Consider the following 17,680-nt stretch of genomic DNA (forward strand, 5'->3'; position numbering starts at 1 on the left):
AGGACATTCAAGGAAATGAGACGTGAGAAAAGGATGACATGAGAAAAGGCAAACATGATGTTTTTACCTACATTGTACCTGGTGAGGGCCCTGGGAGAGATTAGATCCTCCTCTGATCATTTCCATTGGGATCTTCGGTGTCCTCCTCACACAGTTTTTCCTTTGCACTTGGCCTAGGCCAGCAGAGAAGGGGAGGTGATGAAAAGGGGAGAGACAGCTCTCGGCCACAGAATAATCCCTTTGCCGATTGCCCTCTGGCTGAGAACTCAGTCACCCAACTACAGGGAACTCTATCTGCTCTACTCCTTCAGTTTAGAAGGAGTTGCCATCCTGTCTCATTTCTCCTTTGAAGTTCTATTTCAGTGGATGGCAAATTGTAGCAATGACTTAGAAATCACTGGGCCTGAGTGGGAGGGAGGGCTGGGATGGTGGGTGTTGGGGCTCAGACTCCCCGACTGGAAGCTTCTCTGGCCACTCTTTCTGGGTAAATGCTACATTTTCTCTGCCCCTTTTCATCAGGGGGAAACGATTCTTAAGGCAACCTTAACCTCCAGATCACTTAGAATCACAAACCCTGCCTCGATGTAGAGACACCTATCCATCTTCTAGCAAAATAAACTAAGAGCTCTTTTTTTTTAAAGCACTTAGTGATTGGTTACTTTGGAGATAGAGGACATAAAAAAGAAAACTTAGACAAACTGCTTTCCTTTCCACATAAATGTCATTTCCATAAAATGCATTTTTAAATGTAATTCATTAGATGGCAAAGCCTGGAGGAAAGTGGAGAGATGTTTGAAAGGACTTTTAAAATAAAACTGGAAAACATATGATTCCCTTATAAAACTGCTTTAAGTCTGATTGATAATTTGCATGGAAATAATTCACATTTTGAATTGTCAAAGTCTTTGCCCTCTATATTCCATTCTTCCTTGCAAGATGTTTAGCGTTATTATAATTCATTCTCTCTTACACATTCCTAAAATCTGGAGAAAAAGAATAGTGTAAAGGCAGCATGGTTATCACAGTTACTGTTTGTACTTAACAGTGTTCACGTTTACACAAATGATAGGATTAGACAACCATAAATTTCACATTTTCTCAACACCTGCTCTCTCTCATCTTCAGTGGACGAATGAAACTCAAATAAGACAAGTACAATAGCTGCACAATAAAATCTATTTACCTACAAATACCACACACACATCCACCCTGGTACAGGCTGAAGAAATGAGAGCGCCGCACCCTCAGACAGGCACAGACACAAATGATTATTCTCACTTGACAGACCAACTGGACCGCTCTTTCCTTGTGTTTCACTCCGGCCCCAGAGGCTGGATCAGGAAAGAGACACTTGATAGCTGCTGTTTCCGTGGTTGAAATATTTGTGAAGTTAACGCATAATCTGAAAGCAGAAGGTAATAAATTATAGGGCGCTAATTGGAACTGGAGTGGAGCTGTCAATCATGTTATCCTAAATACACAGAGACCCTCATAACCTAAAAAGGCAAGGCGGCCTTCAGGAGCAGCTCCCAGTTGCTTCAGCCTTGACCTCCACTGCAGCAGAAGCATCACGTCCAGACAGGGTGGCCACTGGCAGAGTCGGCAGGGGTGATCCTGCTAACCGAAGCTCTTTTTAAGAACACAGACAACTTCCCTTCTAAGAGGGACAAGTAAACTATTTTACTGAAGCATTAATGTGTAGAGAAGTATATTGTTTGGAGAAATATATTGGGTTTGCCAGAATAATTATTACTTTGCTAAAACATTACCCTTTATTTGGAATTTTTCACTTTAAAAAATAAGTTAAACTCAATAAGGAAAAATATCTGAAGTTCTCCAAAATATAGTTTCATGTCTACTTCAAATTACAGTATTTCTATGAGTTGACAATGTACTTTTATGATAAAACTAAGCTCCTGTAAAACCAAAACAAAATGTCCAAATTTCCTTTGTCTTATGGAATTCATTTATTTCCCCTAGAAATGCAGCTGCAGTGTATTTCCTATTTCCTTGTTTTGTTGTTCAAATCTCCTAGTAAGCTTTCATTCTGCTTCTCTACCAGTGTATCAGTCGGTCAAAGTGGCAATGCTCAAACTCCCCTCCACTGCCGTCATTATTTCCAGTTCCTAGGAAAACTGCATAAATGAATGAATACATAACTATCACAACATAAGAGAAATTTAGGCTAAGTAATTAAACTAAATAATTAAAACTTTCTGATTTCTAATCAATAATTGCATAACTCTAATCTAGTTGACCAGTTAGAAATTTTTACCAACATTTGCTTTAAAAGTACATATTTTAGTCTCTACAAGTATTTACAACTACTAAACTATTCAGCTAATTTTATGATTTGGAACTTTCAAATAAAAATCGTTTTCACTTAGGAAAGGCAAGTATCTTAAAAGTTTTACGCACACTCTTGCTCAAAACAACAATTGTAACTGAGGAGAATGTCAGGAGCTTATTTATTTTCTAGCTAATTCTCATTACTACAGCCTTGCCATTATTTTTGGCAACTATGTTGTTGGCCCTGTATTATTGAGAAACAGGATGGAAACAAAACAAAAACTATTTTTTTGTTATTGCTGTTTATTTTTATTAGCTACAGTCTTATTTCTTTTATCTTCTTCTAGGGCAATTTACTCAACGTGTAATCTGTCCCATGAAACAATTGGATATTTTTTCCTCTAGTATTATATGACTTTTTTAATTGTGCCTACTTCTAAGTAGAATTTTCTGGTGTCGCACTAACTAGAAGTTCTGTATTATCATTATTATTCCACCTTGCATTGTGGAGTGTGAAATCTTCTCTCAGGCAATTTCTCCTCCAAACTGAGAAATCAAGAGAAGGCACTGACAGACAGATTTGGATTTAAAAAAAAAGAAAAGAAACAGAACAGAGCTTGTGGCATTTGTTCTTCCTTGTTTAAAGACTTCATCTGAAAACATGTTCCCACTTGTACTTGTTTAAAGGAGTAAGACAAGGCTCTAAGGCAATGTCAGATGTATACCTTTAGGGAAAACCACAATGAGGTTGTATTTGATTAGAATTGATGAGAAGAACCGCTGGTGGAGCAATGGGCCAAGTGGGCACACTATAGGTTAGACTTTAGTCAGGACTTAATTTAGTGCCTGGCTCCCTAAAGCCCACTTTCACGGTGTATGTGTGTATAATGATGCTTCAAGTCTCTAGGTACCAGAGTTAATTCAGACCCAGTTTAAATGTCTGGGAATTCCCTCCTTCTCCAGGGCACAGTCACTAGACAAAGTGGCTATAGTTCTTTGCAGGGGTGACATGACAGAATGTACCATGATGTTGTTACAGCAGCCTTCTCCTAGGACCAGTTCTCCTAGGAGTGACAGCCACCAATGGGTGACAGATTTGAAAATTGGCTCAGATCCAGGATCTGAGCAGGAATCATAATTTTAATTGGAGTTACTACATCAGCCTCCTACTCCTCCATTATTACCTGATTATAGATGTTAAACTGCCCAACTGTTTTATTTTAGAGACAACAGGCTTGATTAACCATCTGCATAACTCCCTATGGTCAACTTCATTGGCTGCCTCTCCATCATGACACAGACGGGGTTCCCATGGCTTCTAGTGATCAAGTACAGCCATCTGGCCTCTATTATTTCAGGGCTGCCCCATACCCACAGATGTTAACAATCCCAGATCTGAGATGGTCTCTGGCCTGCAGAAGCAGACCAGCACTGAGCAAGAGGAAGAATGGAAGTCACCATATACTCATTGAGATGGAAAGTGTTGCGGGAGAAGTATTCATTTTGAGAGGCAGGGTAGCAATCAGAGGTTTAGTGTGGGGTATGTTAGTTTTGAGATGATTGCTAGAGATGGTATGGGAGAGTTGAGTGTGCTATTGAAGAAGAATTAAGGAGAGGTGTTCAGGAAAGGATGGAGGCCAGAGTCACTCCCATGTTTAGACATTAGGGTGCTGAAGAGGAACCTGCAAACAAAACAATGAAGAAGGGGGTTAAAAAGTAGTAGAAAAATCAAGAGAGATTATAATCCTAGAAGCCAAGTGAACAAGATGTTTGAAGGGTGGAATTATGAGCTGTGTTGGATATTATTCACGAGTAGAGTAACGCACATCCCAGTGTGCCCGGAATAGTCCTCCTTTACATCATGCAGTTCATGATCCCTTGTAGTCCATAACAGCCTGTCTGATCTGACCTCCAGTACCACTCCTCCGCCCTCACTTCACTCTTGGCCTTGGTGGTGCTCCTTATGTGGGCCAAGCATGCTTCCATCTCAGAGAGGGCTTTTGAGTTTGACTTTTCCTCTACTACAGGTTTTATGACCTATTTTTAAATTACTTGAGGTCTTTGCTAAGTATCTCTTTATCAGAGTGGACTTCCCCTAGCTATCCAACATAAAATAGCAATTAGCTTCACTCTCCATCTCTCTTTCTATACCTTGTCCCTTGATTCATATTTCTACTAGCACTCAGTATCCTCTGTCATGTGATATAGTATGTGTCATATATATTTTTGCTTATTTATTTATTATGTTTTCTCCACCAACTACAGTTCTGGAAAGCAAGCTCCATCAAGGCAGCTCCATCACTTTGTTTATTACTTTCTTCATAGTGCCTATAACAATGCTTCCTGTAGAGTAAGCACTCCATAAATATTCATTGATTGAGTGAAAGAGTGAATGAATGGGTAGATTTACAAGTAAACAGGAAAGTGCAGCTTATCCATTCTAAGGGATTTTTTTGCAGCCATTAGAAACCTTACCAAAGAATTTTTAATGGTAAGTGAGAAAGCATATGCTATCATGTTAAGTAAAAATGATAGATCCAACTATTCCAGCCATGCAAATAAGCTCACATTTGGTGTGAAAACAAAGGGGAAAAAAGCTGGAAGGAATGTCCTAAATATTTACAATAAAGTCTGGGTGGTGTATTTTGACTCATTGGTCCTTCTGGTTGTAAAGAAGCCTGTAAGGACTGAGATAGGTCATCTAGTTGGGGCATAGGCCTAGCCAACTGCAAAAAGCAAGACTGGACTGGCTTCCTTTTACCAAGAAGAGGTAAAAGAGGTCAATGGTACCTCAACATTTATCCCATTTCCATAAAAAACATTATTTGGATAAAAGGTGGGTTTGAGACAGAGAAAAACGTAATGAGAAAATAACCCTTTGCTTCTTTTAGCGTATGTTCATCACCAGTTCAAAGCTTCCAGAATTCCAGGCCCCATCTAAGTCTGATCCAAAGCTCAGAGGAGTCCCCCAACTTCTATCATCTGTCTGTCTATGTCTTGGGAGACAGCTCAGCATCAAAGTAATCTTCTTGAGTCCCTCTTGGCGTTAGACCAATTTTCTGCCTCCCTTGTGAGTTATAGGGGAAGACATTTTGTGAAGTGTGTTGGAAAAGGATGACAAGAAAATTACCCAATTAATTCATTAAACATAAATACCCACTTAGACTTTGAGAGGATACAGAGTATTAAAAGGTACCGACTGCCCTCTCTCGGAAAGCTTGCACTTTACTTACGTAGGTATGATGCATAGAAATAGGGAGGGATCACGTGCGGTCCCTGCCAGATGAGGCGCAAGCACAAGAAAGGCAACAGTCATTCTGAGAAGGGAAAGAGGAGGGACTTAGGGACAAGCTTTTCCAAAAAGCTGGGCTATGAGCCAATCCTAAAGGATGAGTGGGATTTAGGTGAGCAGAGAAGAATGAGGAGAGCGCAGTAGGCCAGCAAGGACCAGTGTGGATGAGCAGCATAGAGCGTATCTGCGGCCGGGGGCAGGTTCTTCGCTCAAGGGTGTTCTCCGAAAAGCATGTTCATCAGAATGATACCAATGTTAATTTTATGTAGGTCAGTCTTTGTTCACTTGGTTGTGTTAAGTTATAAGAAATATTTTATGTTTTTAACTTAAATATTTTTCTTATGAATTATTTCTTCTCCTTGAACAATTTGAAATGAAAATTAGATTTATCAATTGGCTTTTGTATTGTTTTGTTTTTCAGTTACCAATTACAGTTTTGCTAATTATTTGTCCCAAGTGAAATATTTCCAGGCCATATTTTACAGATTAAAAAAATTCATCGTTAAGATTTTATACTCCTGTTAAATTTTAGTGAGAAACACATTTTAACAAGTGCCATTTGAGGCCACTGTCAATATTTCCCTCTTAATTACAAAATCTAACTTTTACAGAATTAACTTACATGATTTTTAATGTAAGTTAAAGCCATTTGTATTTTATCAATTACTACTTTCCATAATAAATTTTACCTTTGAGAGTTTAGCCATTGTCTATTTCATTTTACATTGAATATTTCTACCAATATTATTCATTATGAATTATAAAAAGGCACAATAATAATAATGCACTTACACTTTAGCTGAAACACAATATTTGGGGGACTGTTTTTCTCAGATAGTCTATACATTTCTTTACTGTCCAAATTATAGTGAAAATTCAATTCTTGTATACATTTCTGATCCCTTTGTGTTTTTCAAAATAAAAGTACATGGCACTGGCAGAGTAAAAGTCCTGCTTGCAAGCAATGGAAATGTCTTTGGCTGATTCAACATTTATTGACAAGATATGGATGTTACTGATAGAATCCCAGACAGGGGGCTATGGAGCCTGGAGCAAAGGCTAGAAGCAGACAGCAGCACTGGTCAGTCTGGTTACCCTGCTGCCCTAGGCACCAAGCTCTAGATTCGCTCTGCCAACCCTCCTGGCCCTAGGTACTGCAGTTGTGCCAGACCAACTGCAGTTGCCACCATCACCAGGAAAGACTCACTGTGAGCCTTGTCCCTGTGCATCCTTAGCTCTCTATCAAACGCCTGTGGTGGGTGAGTCTGAGGTGTGGGGGCCAGGTCACATGCCTGCCTTCTTTCAGCAAAGGATCCTGGAGGAGCGAGTGGAGCATAGCTCCCACCTGGAAGATGGAGGCAGAGGAATTCCCTAACTCGGAAAGGGGTGTCAGATGCGGGACTATCCAAGAGAATGATGAATGCCAATTAAAGGGTCAGCAGGTCAGAGAGAACATTCTGCCTTGCTCAGCGGAATACCAGATGTGGCCACAAACCCTGACGTTTACTTGGAAGCTGCTCACTGCAGAATACATTGACTTCCCCATGCTCCTCACCATTCAGCCAATCATCTGTGAAGATCCTCACACACCAGGCAAGTCCAAAAATGAACTAAAGTCTCTGAGGTGGCAGGGGATACATGATCTTCTTCCACAGTAGATTTTAGCAAATGTTATAATCAAAATGTTCTTCTCTATATCTAGCGAACGTCCTGTGTATCACAATTTAGTAAGATGCAGAAAGCTTTCATTAGTGTTGCTATTAGAGCAGTTAAGACTTTCAGGTTGAAATGGGTAGCTGCAAAAAAAAGGATCATTTTTAAATCAGAGCATTTCACTGAAAAATATTTTAAATAGTTCTCATTTGGGTATTTATTATTTCATGTAGTTTCTAAAAATCACAGAGCTTTAATTAGCATTGTATAATCATTTATACTTAGTCTTAAGGACATTTTGATACTAAACAGGATCTTAAGTATTTTATATGTAAAATAGATACAGCAAATAAAAACAATTTTCATATTAGCTCATTTCCATGACAGTACGTAAGTCACAGAGAGATTTTTCTACCACTCAGTGTTCAACTTTAGGGTTTAAACATCTTCAGGACTCCACTTTCATTACTTCAAAACCTTCAAAATACAAAATCTTTTAGAATAGTCATTAAAGGCAGCATTTTATTATAGCAGTAGCTTTTCACATGGTTTCTTACGCCACAGGTGCTGGTTCCTTTGGGAGGTGTAGAGTTATTTAGTTATTTCTCAGCTCCTTTCAGGAAGATCTGTAGTTCAGTTGGACCCCTGAGCATGCTTCTCCCCCCGCTCCTCCAGGTCTTTGAACGGTCATGTCTGTCCCAGGTGTTCTGGTTACCACCCAGACTGAAGGGTGGGCAGGTCTAAGTGTCCTCCAGGGTAAAGGAGAGCAGTTTCCCTTCCAGACTCATGAGTCTTCCTAAGCTTTCTAAATGCTCAGCAGTCCACCTCAGAATCTTGCTGAAGTTTAGACAGTGGGTATAGGGATTGTCAGAACTGAAACCAAGTGGTTCTTAGAACCAAGATTAGAATTCAGGAACCTCCCAGTGTTAATTCAGAGTCATAGACAACTGCCAGGTTTATCATTTTACTAGGGTTTCCACTCGGTAACTACTTACTGGGAGCATTTATCTCAACTCTGCATTTCCCAACCAGAGTTGTTAATCAGACCCATCTCCATGTCCACTGTGAGTGAGACAGGCATAGTTCAGGCCTTCAGGCTTGCCAGGAGGGCAGTAAGCCACTTGTTTTTCTTGGCAGATGCCTTTGTCTGCATGTGGTTCCTTCTCTTCTTTCCTCAGACCACAAGATTCAGATTCCTTGGAGCCTAGAGGACCCTCAGAATTGTCTTCACTTTGGCTGCATTCTGTAGCAAGTACCATATAGTTTAACCCTTCTTGGTTCTTGGCCTCCATTAAAGCAATTGACATACTGTCATCCAAATCCAAACAAATCATGTTGCCATCTTCATCTGTGAAAAAAAATATATTCTAGTATCTATTTGGTTTCCTTTATTTGTAAAATATAGGCTGTATAAGAATTACAACACCAACTATGTACCTTGGATCAGCGAACATTTATGTGGTCCACTGGGGAACACAAAGGTACACAAGACATGCTCCCTGTCCTCGAGGCTAATCCTGTCCAGTAGGGAAGCAGACGCAACCCCGTAGGGGGCATGTGTTATAGCCATAACAGGATATAGAAAATGTGCTGAGGCGCACAGAGCTGCTTCTGGCGTAATGGGCAGAACGGGCCGTGGTCTTCGTGATAAAAATGAAGAAATTATGGCCTTTTTTGTCTAAAGTGCTTACCCTTCCATCCTGCCATCCCAGCTAGAACACCTTTCTTTAAAGATGTGTTTCTTTAAATTAAGTAATTTAATCATGTATTAAAATAATATTTATGGGATTCCTACTACGTGTTCCAGGCTGTGTTCTAGGCATTGATAGCCCAGCAGTGAGTGAAGCAAACTTGCTTGCTCTTTGAGGTTTACATTCTCATGGGGAAGAGAGGAAATAAATTCATAGACCATTAAATCTGTGTCAGGCGGTAATAAGCACTATGAAGGAAAATTCTGTGGAAAAGCGAGCAAGAGAGTAATGGTGGGAAAGGGGCTGTTATTGTAGATGAGGTGTTAGCAAAGCCCTCTCTCACGAGGTAAAATTTAAGTAGACACCTGAATTAAGTGAGAGAATTTTCACAAGGATATCTTAGGAAGAAGATTCAAGGGAGAGAGAAGAGTGAGAACCAGGGTCCTGCTGCAGGAGAGTGCTGGGTGTAGACTGAGGAGGACTAGACAGCAGATGTGGCCGGCCCTCCTCTGCCAGGCCCCGGACGAGTAGCTATGAAACCATGAACAGTGATTGGCAAATTTAAAACTAGCGTGTGCTCCTGCCTTCCAAAGGCTGGTAGGAAATGGACACAGGCTTGGCAAGTTCTGATGGCAAGATGGAGGGAGGAGGAAAATGACATGATATACCCTATTAATAACAATAGTTGTAACTCGTACAGAGTACTTCCTGTGTATCAGGCACTATTCTAAGCCATAAACATATAACAATGCATTCTCTATTAAGTAAACACAAATATTATCCCCATGTAACAGATGAGGCCACTGAGGCACAGAGGGGTTAAATAATTTGCCCAAAACCACACAGCTGGAATTTGAACCCAGACCGTCTGGCTCAAGTCTGTTTCCTCGTATTCACCTCCCCCAAGGAAGAGGGGAAGTTGCTGGGCTGTACGAGGGGACCCATGTGGATGAGCAGTGTGCCCCACAGGAGTCTGTGACAGGCACAGCACGGGTGTGTGTGATGTCGGTGTGGCAGCAGAAAAATGAGCAGCCAGAGGGTAGCAGGCCTTCTTCACAATTATGCTCCTGCTATTTTTGTCTTTCTCTACCAAAAGGCCGACCTACTTACATAGAAAAGTATAAGAATTCTTGTTGAAATCTAATAGCAGAGCTTTTGAAACATTTCACAAATCTTTTTGATTGCCTGGAATACAAGTTACACAACTGTACAAGACAAATATGCAAATGTATATTACCTAAAATACAACAGTACATAATACAAGATAAATACACAAATGTATATCATGAGACTTGTTTTTTATCAGTACTTTCTGATCTCTGGATACTAGTACCTGGATAAAAAAATACAATCAGAAATACTACTGTTCTTTCATAAAGTGTATTTGAAAAATCAGAAGTATTTCAGGAGCTAGACGATGGCCCTGACTTTCTCCTCCCTGTCCTTCCAGCAGGAGAGCATCAAAGTGGGGTGAGGCCTGCTGGCCTCTAGTAGTGAACCCTGACATACATCCAGGTTGAATTTATTTAAAATGAGTTTAAACTGAAATAGGAGAAAATGTCAAAGGACCAAGGGAAGCATCATTGTATCTATGTTTTCTCATTGGAATTGAATGGACCTACCTATTTACCAGGTGTAGGCCATAAGTTCCACTGCTGATGTAAAGCTTATTTTATTACAAGGGCACATGTGCTACTGTCCCTACTCTGTATTATTATGTACTCATTTTTTGGCAGACCCTTCCACTGAGGACAAAGAGGATGGCCAAGCTGCGGGCTCATGAGCTCTTTGGCATCATCTCACGTTCAGACAGCATCAGAGCATCTTTCAAACCACATAAATGGTCGAGCAGTGCTGTAAAATATCTTCCCCATAGAAATAACTTGATCAGATGCCAGGTTGTGTTAGTACTTAAGTGAAGGAAGGATCTAAATGTTATGAGTACTTTCAATAGGTATTAATTGCTATTGAGAAACTCATAAGATTAGTTATATATGATAATAGTAATAGAAACTATCCAAAGCGATAGAAAGAAATAGGATGTTTAATTTCAAATAGCCCAGAGGCCCAAAGTATTGATGAAATTAGGCTATTCCTAAAAAGTATATAAAAATTAGAATTTCAACAAAAACTGAAATCTACAGTATAAGTCTAGCTACTCACTGCCATATTTTTAACCCATTAAACAGCACATCAGGAAACTTTCTAATGAAATAAGATTTTACATTGTTTGCCTATTGGTGAGTGAAAAAAATTTAATATAAGGCAAATAAATGTTTTATACAAATTCTGCAGGTACGTCCCAGAAAAATCATTAGCTAACTACTTCATTGGTTCGTGCTGCTTAGAGCGATACTTAGTAACCTGACCCTGGCAGGCTTTCAGCAATCAGTACATCTTATTGCGTAAAGAGATGCGGGGTTGGGGAGGAAGGTTGCTTGTTTATTTTTCTTTAAAGACTCCTGAGTAGAAAGCCCACAAGTCAAATCTCAAAACAGACACTCTGAATAAAGACAGCATGTACTCAGCAACCCTCTCTTTTAGAGAGAAATATTAAAATAAAAACTTCAAGTAAGACAGGGTATTAACAGGCGAGACATATGCCGGCTGACTGGCTATGTTTAGAACAGCAGAGGAGTATTTAGATTTGTTTCCTGTGGAACTCTCTGGGACTGATGAGGCGGTGTTTACACAAATGCTGGGATGAAGTCACTGAGATATTTTTACTAGATGCCCAGATATGTTACTTCTCTCTCTATCCCCTCTCCACCCCATTAGGTCAGTAGGACCATGGGATAGGCATGGAATTATTGCTCCATGTAATCCTAATACCCTTTATTATTTTCCAAAAAAGTCTTCCCAACACTTTCTTATGTTCTTATATGTGTCCGACAATAACAATGAAAACAGACATCACACTGCTTTGCTAAATATGCGTACCAGTCTGCAAAGCAGCAAAATGTTACCAAACATATTCTCTTTCATTAAAAAGGTAATTAAGGTTAGGCTTGACTTGAAGGAACTGTTCCTTGAATTCCATGCTTTGCTAATATGCAAACTCCACCTTTCATTCTATTTCTTCTCTCTTCTCTGCCCCTTTGGTTCAATCACTTCTCTATCAAAATTTTTAGCAATTTCCATATCTGTTACTATTTCTTACCTTCAGGAATTACATGCATTGTAAATAACAAAATGAGATTTTCCCTTTCCCCTAAAATTATGTGTCTGTGTCACAGAATTGTTTGTTTCTGTCTAAATTATAAAAGTTTAGTTACTTTCCCAGTTAATCTCTTTCTGCATCATTATTCTACATATTAATGTCTGCTTCTCTATGTTTCTGAACACTATTTAGAATTTTCATTAAGTCTGCCAAAACTTGGCACTAAGTAGATTTCATACCCAATTGGTGTATCTCTCCCAGTGGGCCACAAGTAATGATTTTTCACTCCTGCCAGCTGAGCACCCACTACTGACACGGAATCGGAGAGAGTAGAGCCTGCGGGCGGAGTCCTTCCCCAGCCACGGCTGGGAAGGCAGAGCGCACAGGCTCTGGAATGGAACCAGGACTCCAACCCCACCTCAGCGGCACGATGGGGGGGGGGCGGGGGGCGAGTCGCTACACTTCAGCCTCCTCTTCCGTCAAATGCGATTATAAAAATACCCACATCATAGGCCTAGTGTGAGGGCCTAATGATTTTACCTGCATAAAACAGCCAGTGGCACAGGACAAAAAGGCTAAAATAAAATTAGCTGTTAGTGTTATTAAAAACACTTCAAAAAGGGTCTTGTTCTGTATATTTACTGTGAGCATTGTTTGTTGCTTATCTCAGCCTCATAGGTGAACGAGGTAATGCAAAATGGTAAAAAGATTTTCCCAAGGGTGCGTGGAGACTTGTGGTAGAGCCGGAGGTAGGGCTGACCTGTCAGGGCCTCTGGCACCCATTATGGCAGCCTCCCGTGATTTTTATAAAAACTCTGCACATATTAGAAGGAAAGGATTCAATGAGCAAAGAGTTGGATTTTAAAATATAATACAAGTCAACTGCAAATTCCTGTATCCCTCTGGAACTTCACGTCTGCGGCATCTGGTCACTCCCTCCTCCCTGAGCCCCTGTCCTTTGGGTTTCTATGACGATGCAGTCACAGCTGTCTTCTTTTCCCTCCTGCTTCTCCGCTTCTCCTCTCCATGCCCCACCCCTGTTTTATTACTTCATCAGTCCTTCCTGTACTGGCAGTTTTCTGTGTCTCGCTCACTGATCACTTCCCTTCTTAGTCTGTGCCCTTGAAATCAATGACCTTATCCACACGCTGGACGTCAATTACCTGTATTTACAAGACAGACCTTACAACTGTATACTGGGCTTCCCCACTTACCCCACACCCAACTCAAACCAAACATGCCAATCCTGTTCCTCCTCCTACGGTCCCATCTCTGGGAAGAGCACTGCTTTTCACTGAGCTTCTCACATCACTGGGGCTCACTATTTTCTTCTCTCTCTTCTTCACCAAATTAGATACCACATCCTATAGAATCTAGCTCCATGGTAACTCTGAGTCCATTTCCTTCTCTCTACACCTGTGACCATTCATTCATTCAGCTTTCATTAATTTTTATTTCTGGCCTGCACTACCCCCTCTGGCTTCATCACTTGCATTTCCCACCCTAGTGTATGATAAGCAACATGCAGATCTAGGTACCCCTCATTCTCTGTTATTGCTTGCCTTTACACACACTGCTACTGCTATTCTGAAATACAGTTTTTTCCTCACCTCCCGGCAGAACTCAGCTTAGAAATAACTTCCTCCCAGTGACTTTTATTAACTCCCCCTCTGCCAGGCAGTGCGGATTCAGCATCCTTCCTCTGGACTCCCCCAGAGCACAGATTTCTTCTCGTTGACCACATAGAATGTGGTTTCCAGCAGAAGATACAATATAAAATCATCTGCTCACTAAATCTTTTTTTTTTAAAGATTTTATTTATTTATCTTCAGAGAGGAAGGAGAGAGGGAGAGAAATATCAATGTATGGTTGCCTTTCATGTGTCCCCTGCTGGGAGTTGGCCTGCAGGGAACCAGCTGNCCCCAGAGCACAGATTTCTTCTCGTTGACCACATAGAATGTGGTTTCCAGCAGAAGATACAATATAAAATCATCTGCTCACTAAATCTTTAAAAGTAAGCTTATTTGTAAGGAAAAAACATAGTGGAGAACTGACCAGAGAATCTACAACTCATGTATTCCTCCAGATTACCTAAATTTTATCCCTGAATTCAGCCAGTATATGTACAAACATACTCAAATGAACATTTCTGTGAATGGCTGTATATGCATATAAAACACCTGGAGGCATATAACCAAATTGCAAACCGTGGCTAGCACTGGGGAGTGAAGACAGGTAGGAAGCAAGAGACTTTTACTTTTTACTCTGTTTAGGTCATTTTAGGTTTTAAACAATAAATATAAATTACTTTATAATAGAGATCTCTAGATACAGTTATAAGTAATATAACAAGAACTGTCAATGAGATTAATTACTGGCAATGTTAAAAAGGAAATCAGAAAGAAACCAGCAATCATTTTTATGATTGATGCAAAACAACATAAAATTCTTTTTAAATCTTTAAAAGGTGATTGTGTTTAATTTCATAAGGCCTACAGAAATAATGTCCACAAACAAATCGGCATCAGAGTCCTATCAGTTACATGCTTCTTTTGGAGATAAGAGCAGTGATTTAGTAAGAAAACCATGCTTCCAGTTCCAGGTAAGCAAAACTATATGCTGCTTGCCTTTCAGATCCTACACATTCAACTCAACCCAGCTACTGCAACTAATCTATCTCAGGAAGAAAAGACGTCGTTTACACACTAGCACACCACTCCAGATCGTGGTTCCTCTAAAATTTCACACATCAGGTTACACAAATAAGAATCAAACCAAGCAGGAGCAGAGTCAAATGGCTTGAGCGAAACAGGATCATTCAGCAGTGATGCAGGATCCCCATCTTTCCTGCGGATAGAGACACAGCCCCATGTCTCTATGAAAGGGACATAGGGACAGTTGTCCTTATGACAGGGACGACTCAAATTCACCAGTAGAAACAGAGCGCACTATAAAACTTTACATAAAAAATGTAAAGAAACTGACTCTACTCTCAAAAGGGAAAGAAATATTCTTGCCTCTTCTTTCTTTTTCTTTAAAGCAGCCCAATGAAACACATTGAATTCAGGTGCTTAACACTATACCTTAGGCAAAAATTAATAACTATTTGCTGAAATAATTTTGAAAAATTTTAACAAAAATTCAAAGAAATGCATTAAGTAAGTGCTTAGAAAAGGAGACAGACTTGATGGCATCTAGAACGCTCGCAGGTATGTTTTTCCTTATCCTTTGTGATCGTCACATAGACAAGTGTTATGTCCAGAACTCGCCGCAAGGATGGGGTTGTGCAGCGGTTATATAACGCGCCCCCCCTCTCGGCCCCACTCTCCGAATCAGCTCAGCCCCACAATGAGAAGGCAGGCGGAGACAGTGTGAGATGGTTAACAAGGCTTATCGGACAAGGCTATGCATGCGAATAGAGAGCAGGGCCTTTCCAATCTGTCACCTAGCTGTTTATGTCACAGAAGTCACGTGATCAGAGTCCTATCTCCATTCGTGTCGCCTATTCCAAGTTTCTCAAAATATGCAATTAGAAACACACCAAACACAGCAAGAGGGTATTCATCCTTGAGTTTCTTACTTTTCCCTGTTATTAGTCAAGGTGAAGGTCTCACCACGTGCTGCAATAGTGGGGAGACTCCGTGACAGTCACCAGCCAATCACTGCAAAGACCGAGAGGCCTAATTTCTGAGAGATTCTGAGTCATGATCCATCTTTCCAGGTTTGTATCTAAGCTCTTGGATTTGAAAACAAAAGTGGGGTGACTGTGAACTAATAATGGGAAGAAGTTCTAAAGCAGCTGGAAGTGATCATTTTAAAATTCATTTTGCTGCAGCCAATTAAGCAATCGTATTACAAATCTGGTTTTGGAAATGAATCAAGTGACCACTGTGTTTTAATTACATTTTGTACTCTTCATAGAACTATAAGGTCTAGTCTCTCCATCACTGTGAATGGCTCTAGAAGATTCTTCTCTTGATTATTAAAATACTGAAGTGGCAAAACCAGACTAGACTGTAGCAGGGTATGACCCACTACAATAATCATCGCAGAAATACTCAGCGTTTGGAACCAATGGGTTAGATACACACATATCAACATAGATGGCTCTCAGTGCTTGATGGGAAAAGACGAGAAGCATTACACAACACAATAGCATCTGTGCATACAGTATACAATTAGCAGGAACATATACAGATAAAATGATAGACATTGAAAACTACGATGGTTGTCTGGCAGGGGGAGGAAGAAACTGGAACAAGAGAGGAATATAGAGGTAAAGGGACTAAACAAACAAAATAAAAGAGAAGCCCTGCATAGACCAGTGATGATAATGGACTACAAACTAAGAGTCTACACTTAACTCAATTCTGCACTTGAGGTCCAAACTGCTTTGAAGGGGTTGGGAGGGCGGGAGGTGGGGGGAGAACAGACCTCATGGCAATGTACTGTAGCTGGTTAATTTTTCTCTTTACTACCTGAGATTATAAATTCATAGACCACATCTCTTTTCTAAATGTAGTGCACAAATCAAAGTTATTTTCACAGACCACTAAAATAAGCTCTTAAGTATTATGATGATGATACCCACTGTAAAATCTCTTCTATATTTCATTTCAACCTTGTTCAGTCCACAATGGAGAGAAAACCAGAATGTTTTGACAAATAATCAAACTTACCTTCAAAGCCTTTATTTATGATTCCACTGGGTTTCACTTCTTCTCTGCACTGAGAAATACTATTCAAGGAGAAGTTTCTGAATGACTGAAGCTGGTCTTGAATTTTATGGAAAGTGGGTCTTTGGTCAGGTTCTTGAGCCCAGCACTGGGTCATTAGTTTCCACCTGGATGTGTGAGTAAAGGCAGGAAAGTGAATGGTGATTGGATGTCGTTAGGCAACAATTACTCATAACAAAGCCCAGGAAAGGTCATTTTAGGAGAAAAAGATTTTGAGTTATTGCCAGTTTTTTATTATTGATATAAATGAACCAGCACAAACTTTTTGGTCCTTATTTAATAGTAACCTGCAAAATTACTACATTTATTGGATAACAATTTTCTTTTGAAAAGCTGACAATATTTTAACAGTTATTAATCCAGGTAGGTAGGTAGGCAGGTAGGTAGATAGATAGATAGATAGATAGATAGAAAATGTTTCCTCAACACATAGGGGAGCTAAGAGCTATAAAAGTTACTGAAGGTTAAAAAGACTTTGCACTCATACCTTAATATCTAAAGCCAAATCTAAGGTTACTCCAGTCCACACAGATGTTTTGTGGTACAACCAGAAGCAGAAACCGTATTTGATCCTAATGTTTTTATTCTTCCTTTACTCTGTCAAGAGACTCAGCTTTCCCAGACATGAACAGCTGGTTGATTAAACATTATCTTTTCCTTAGCAGTTGTCTAAGAAATATCTGTGCAGCACTCTTAACCAGTGCCCATTTGTTCAATAAATAATTAATTACTTTGTTGAACTTTTATTACACTAGCAGTGTATCAAGAGCTAGCAATGTGACAGTGTGGCACCTGTCTTCATAAGAATATATTTTTATTGTAGATGTAGGAAGGTGATAAAATGTATCTCACTACAATT

The 17,680-nt window shown here is 40.0% G+C and overlaps 1 protein-coding gene across 1 annotated transcript in view; it reads right to left on the reverse strand.

Annotated features, from left to right (window-relative positions):
• Positions 1-7,426: 7,426 nt before the first annotated feature.
• The window catches only part of ROS1 (ROS proto-oncogene 1, receptor tyrosine kinase), a 106,375-nt gene continuing 96,121 nt past the window's right edge, over positions 7,427-17,680 (reverse strand). Inside the window, exons 43-45 of the mRNA XM_037065112.1 lie at positions 16,765-16,928; positions 8,230-8,582; positions 7,427-7,711 (exon numbers count right to left, since the gene is read on the reverse strand). Coding sequence (XP_036921007.1) covers positions 8,272-8,582; positions 16,765-16,928 — 475 coding nt within the window. The 3' untranslated portion in view covers positions 7,427-7,711; positions 8,230-8,271. The remainder of the gene's footprint in view (positions 7,712-8,229; positions 8,583-16,764; positions 16,929-17,680) is intronic.

Source organism: Sturnira hondurensis, unplaced genomic scaffold, assembly GCF_014824575.4.
Source record: "Sturnira hondurensis isolate 20B ecotype Veracruz unplaced genomic scaffold, ASM1482457v3 Scaffold0015596, whole genome shotgun sequence".
NCBI lineage: Eukaryota > Metazoa > Chordata > Mammalia > Chiroptera > Phyllostomidae > Sturnira > Sturnira hondurensis.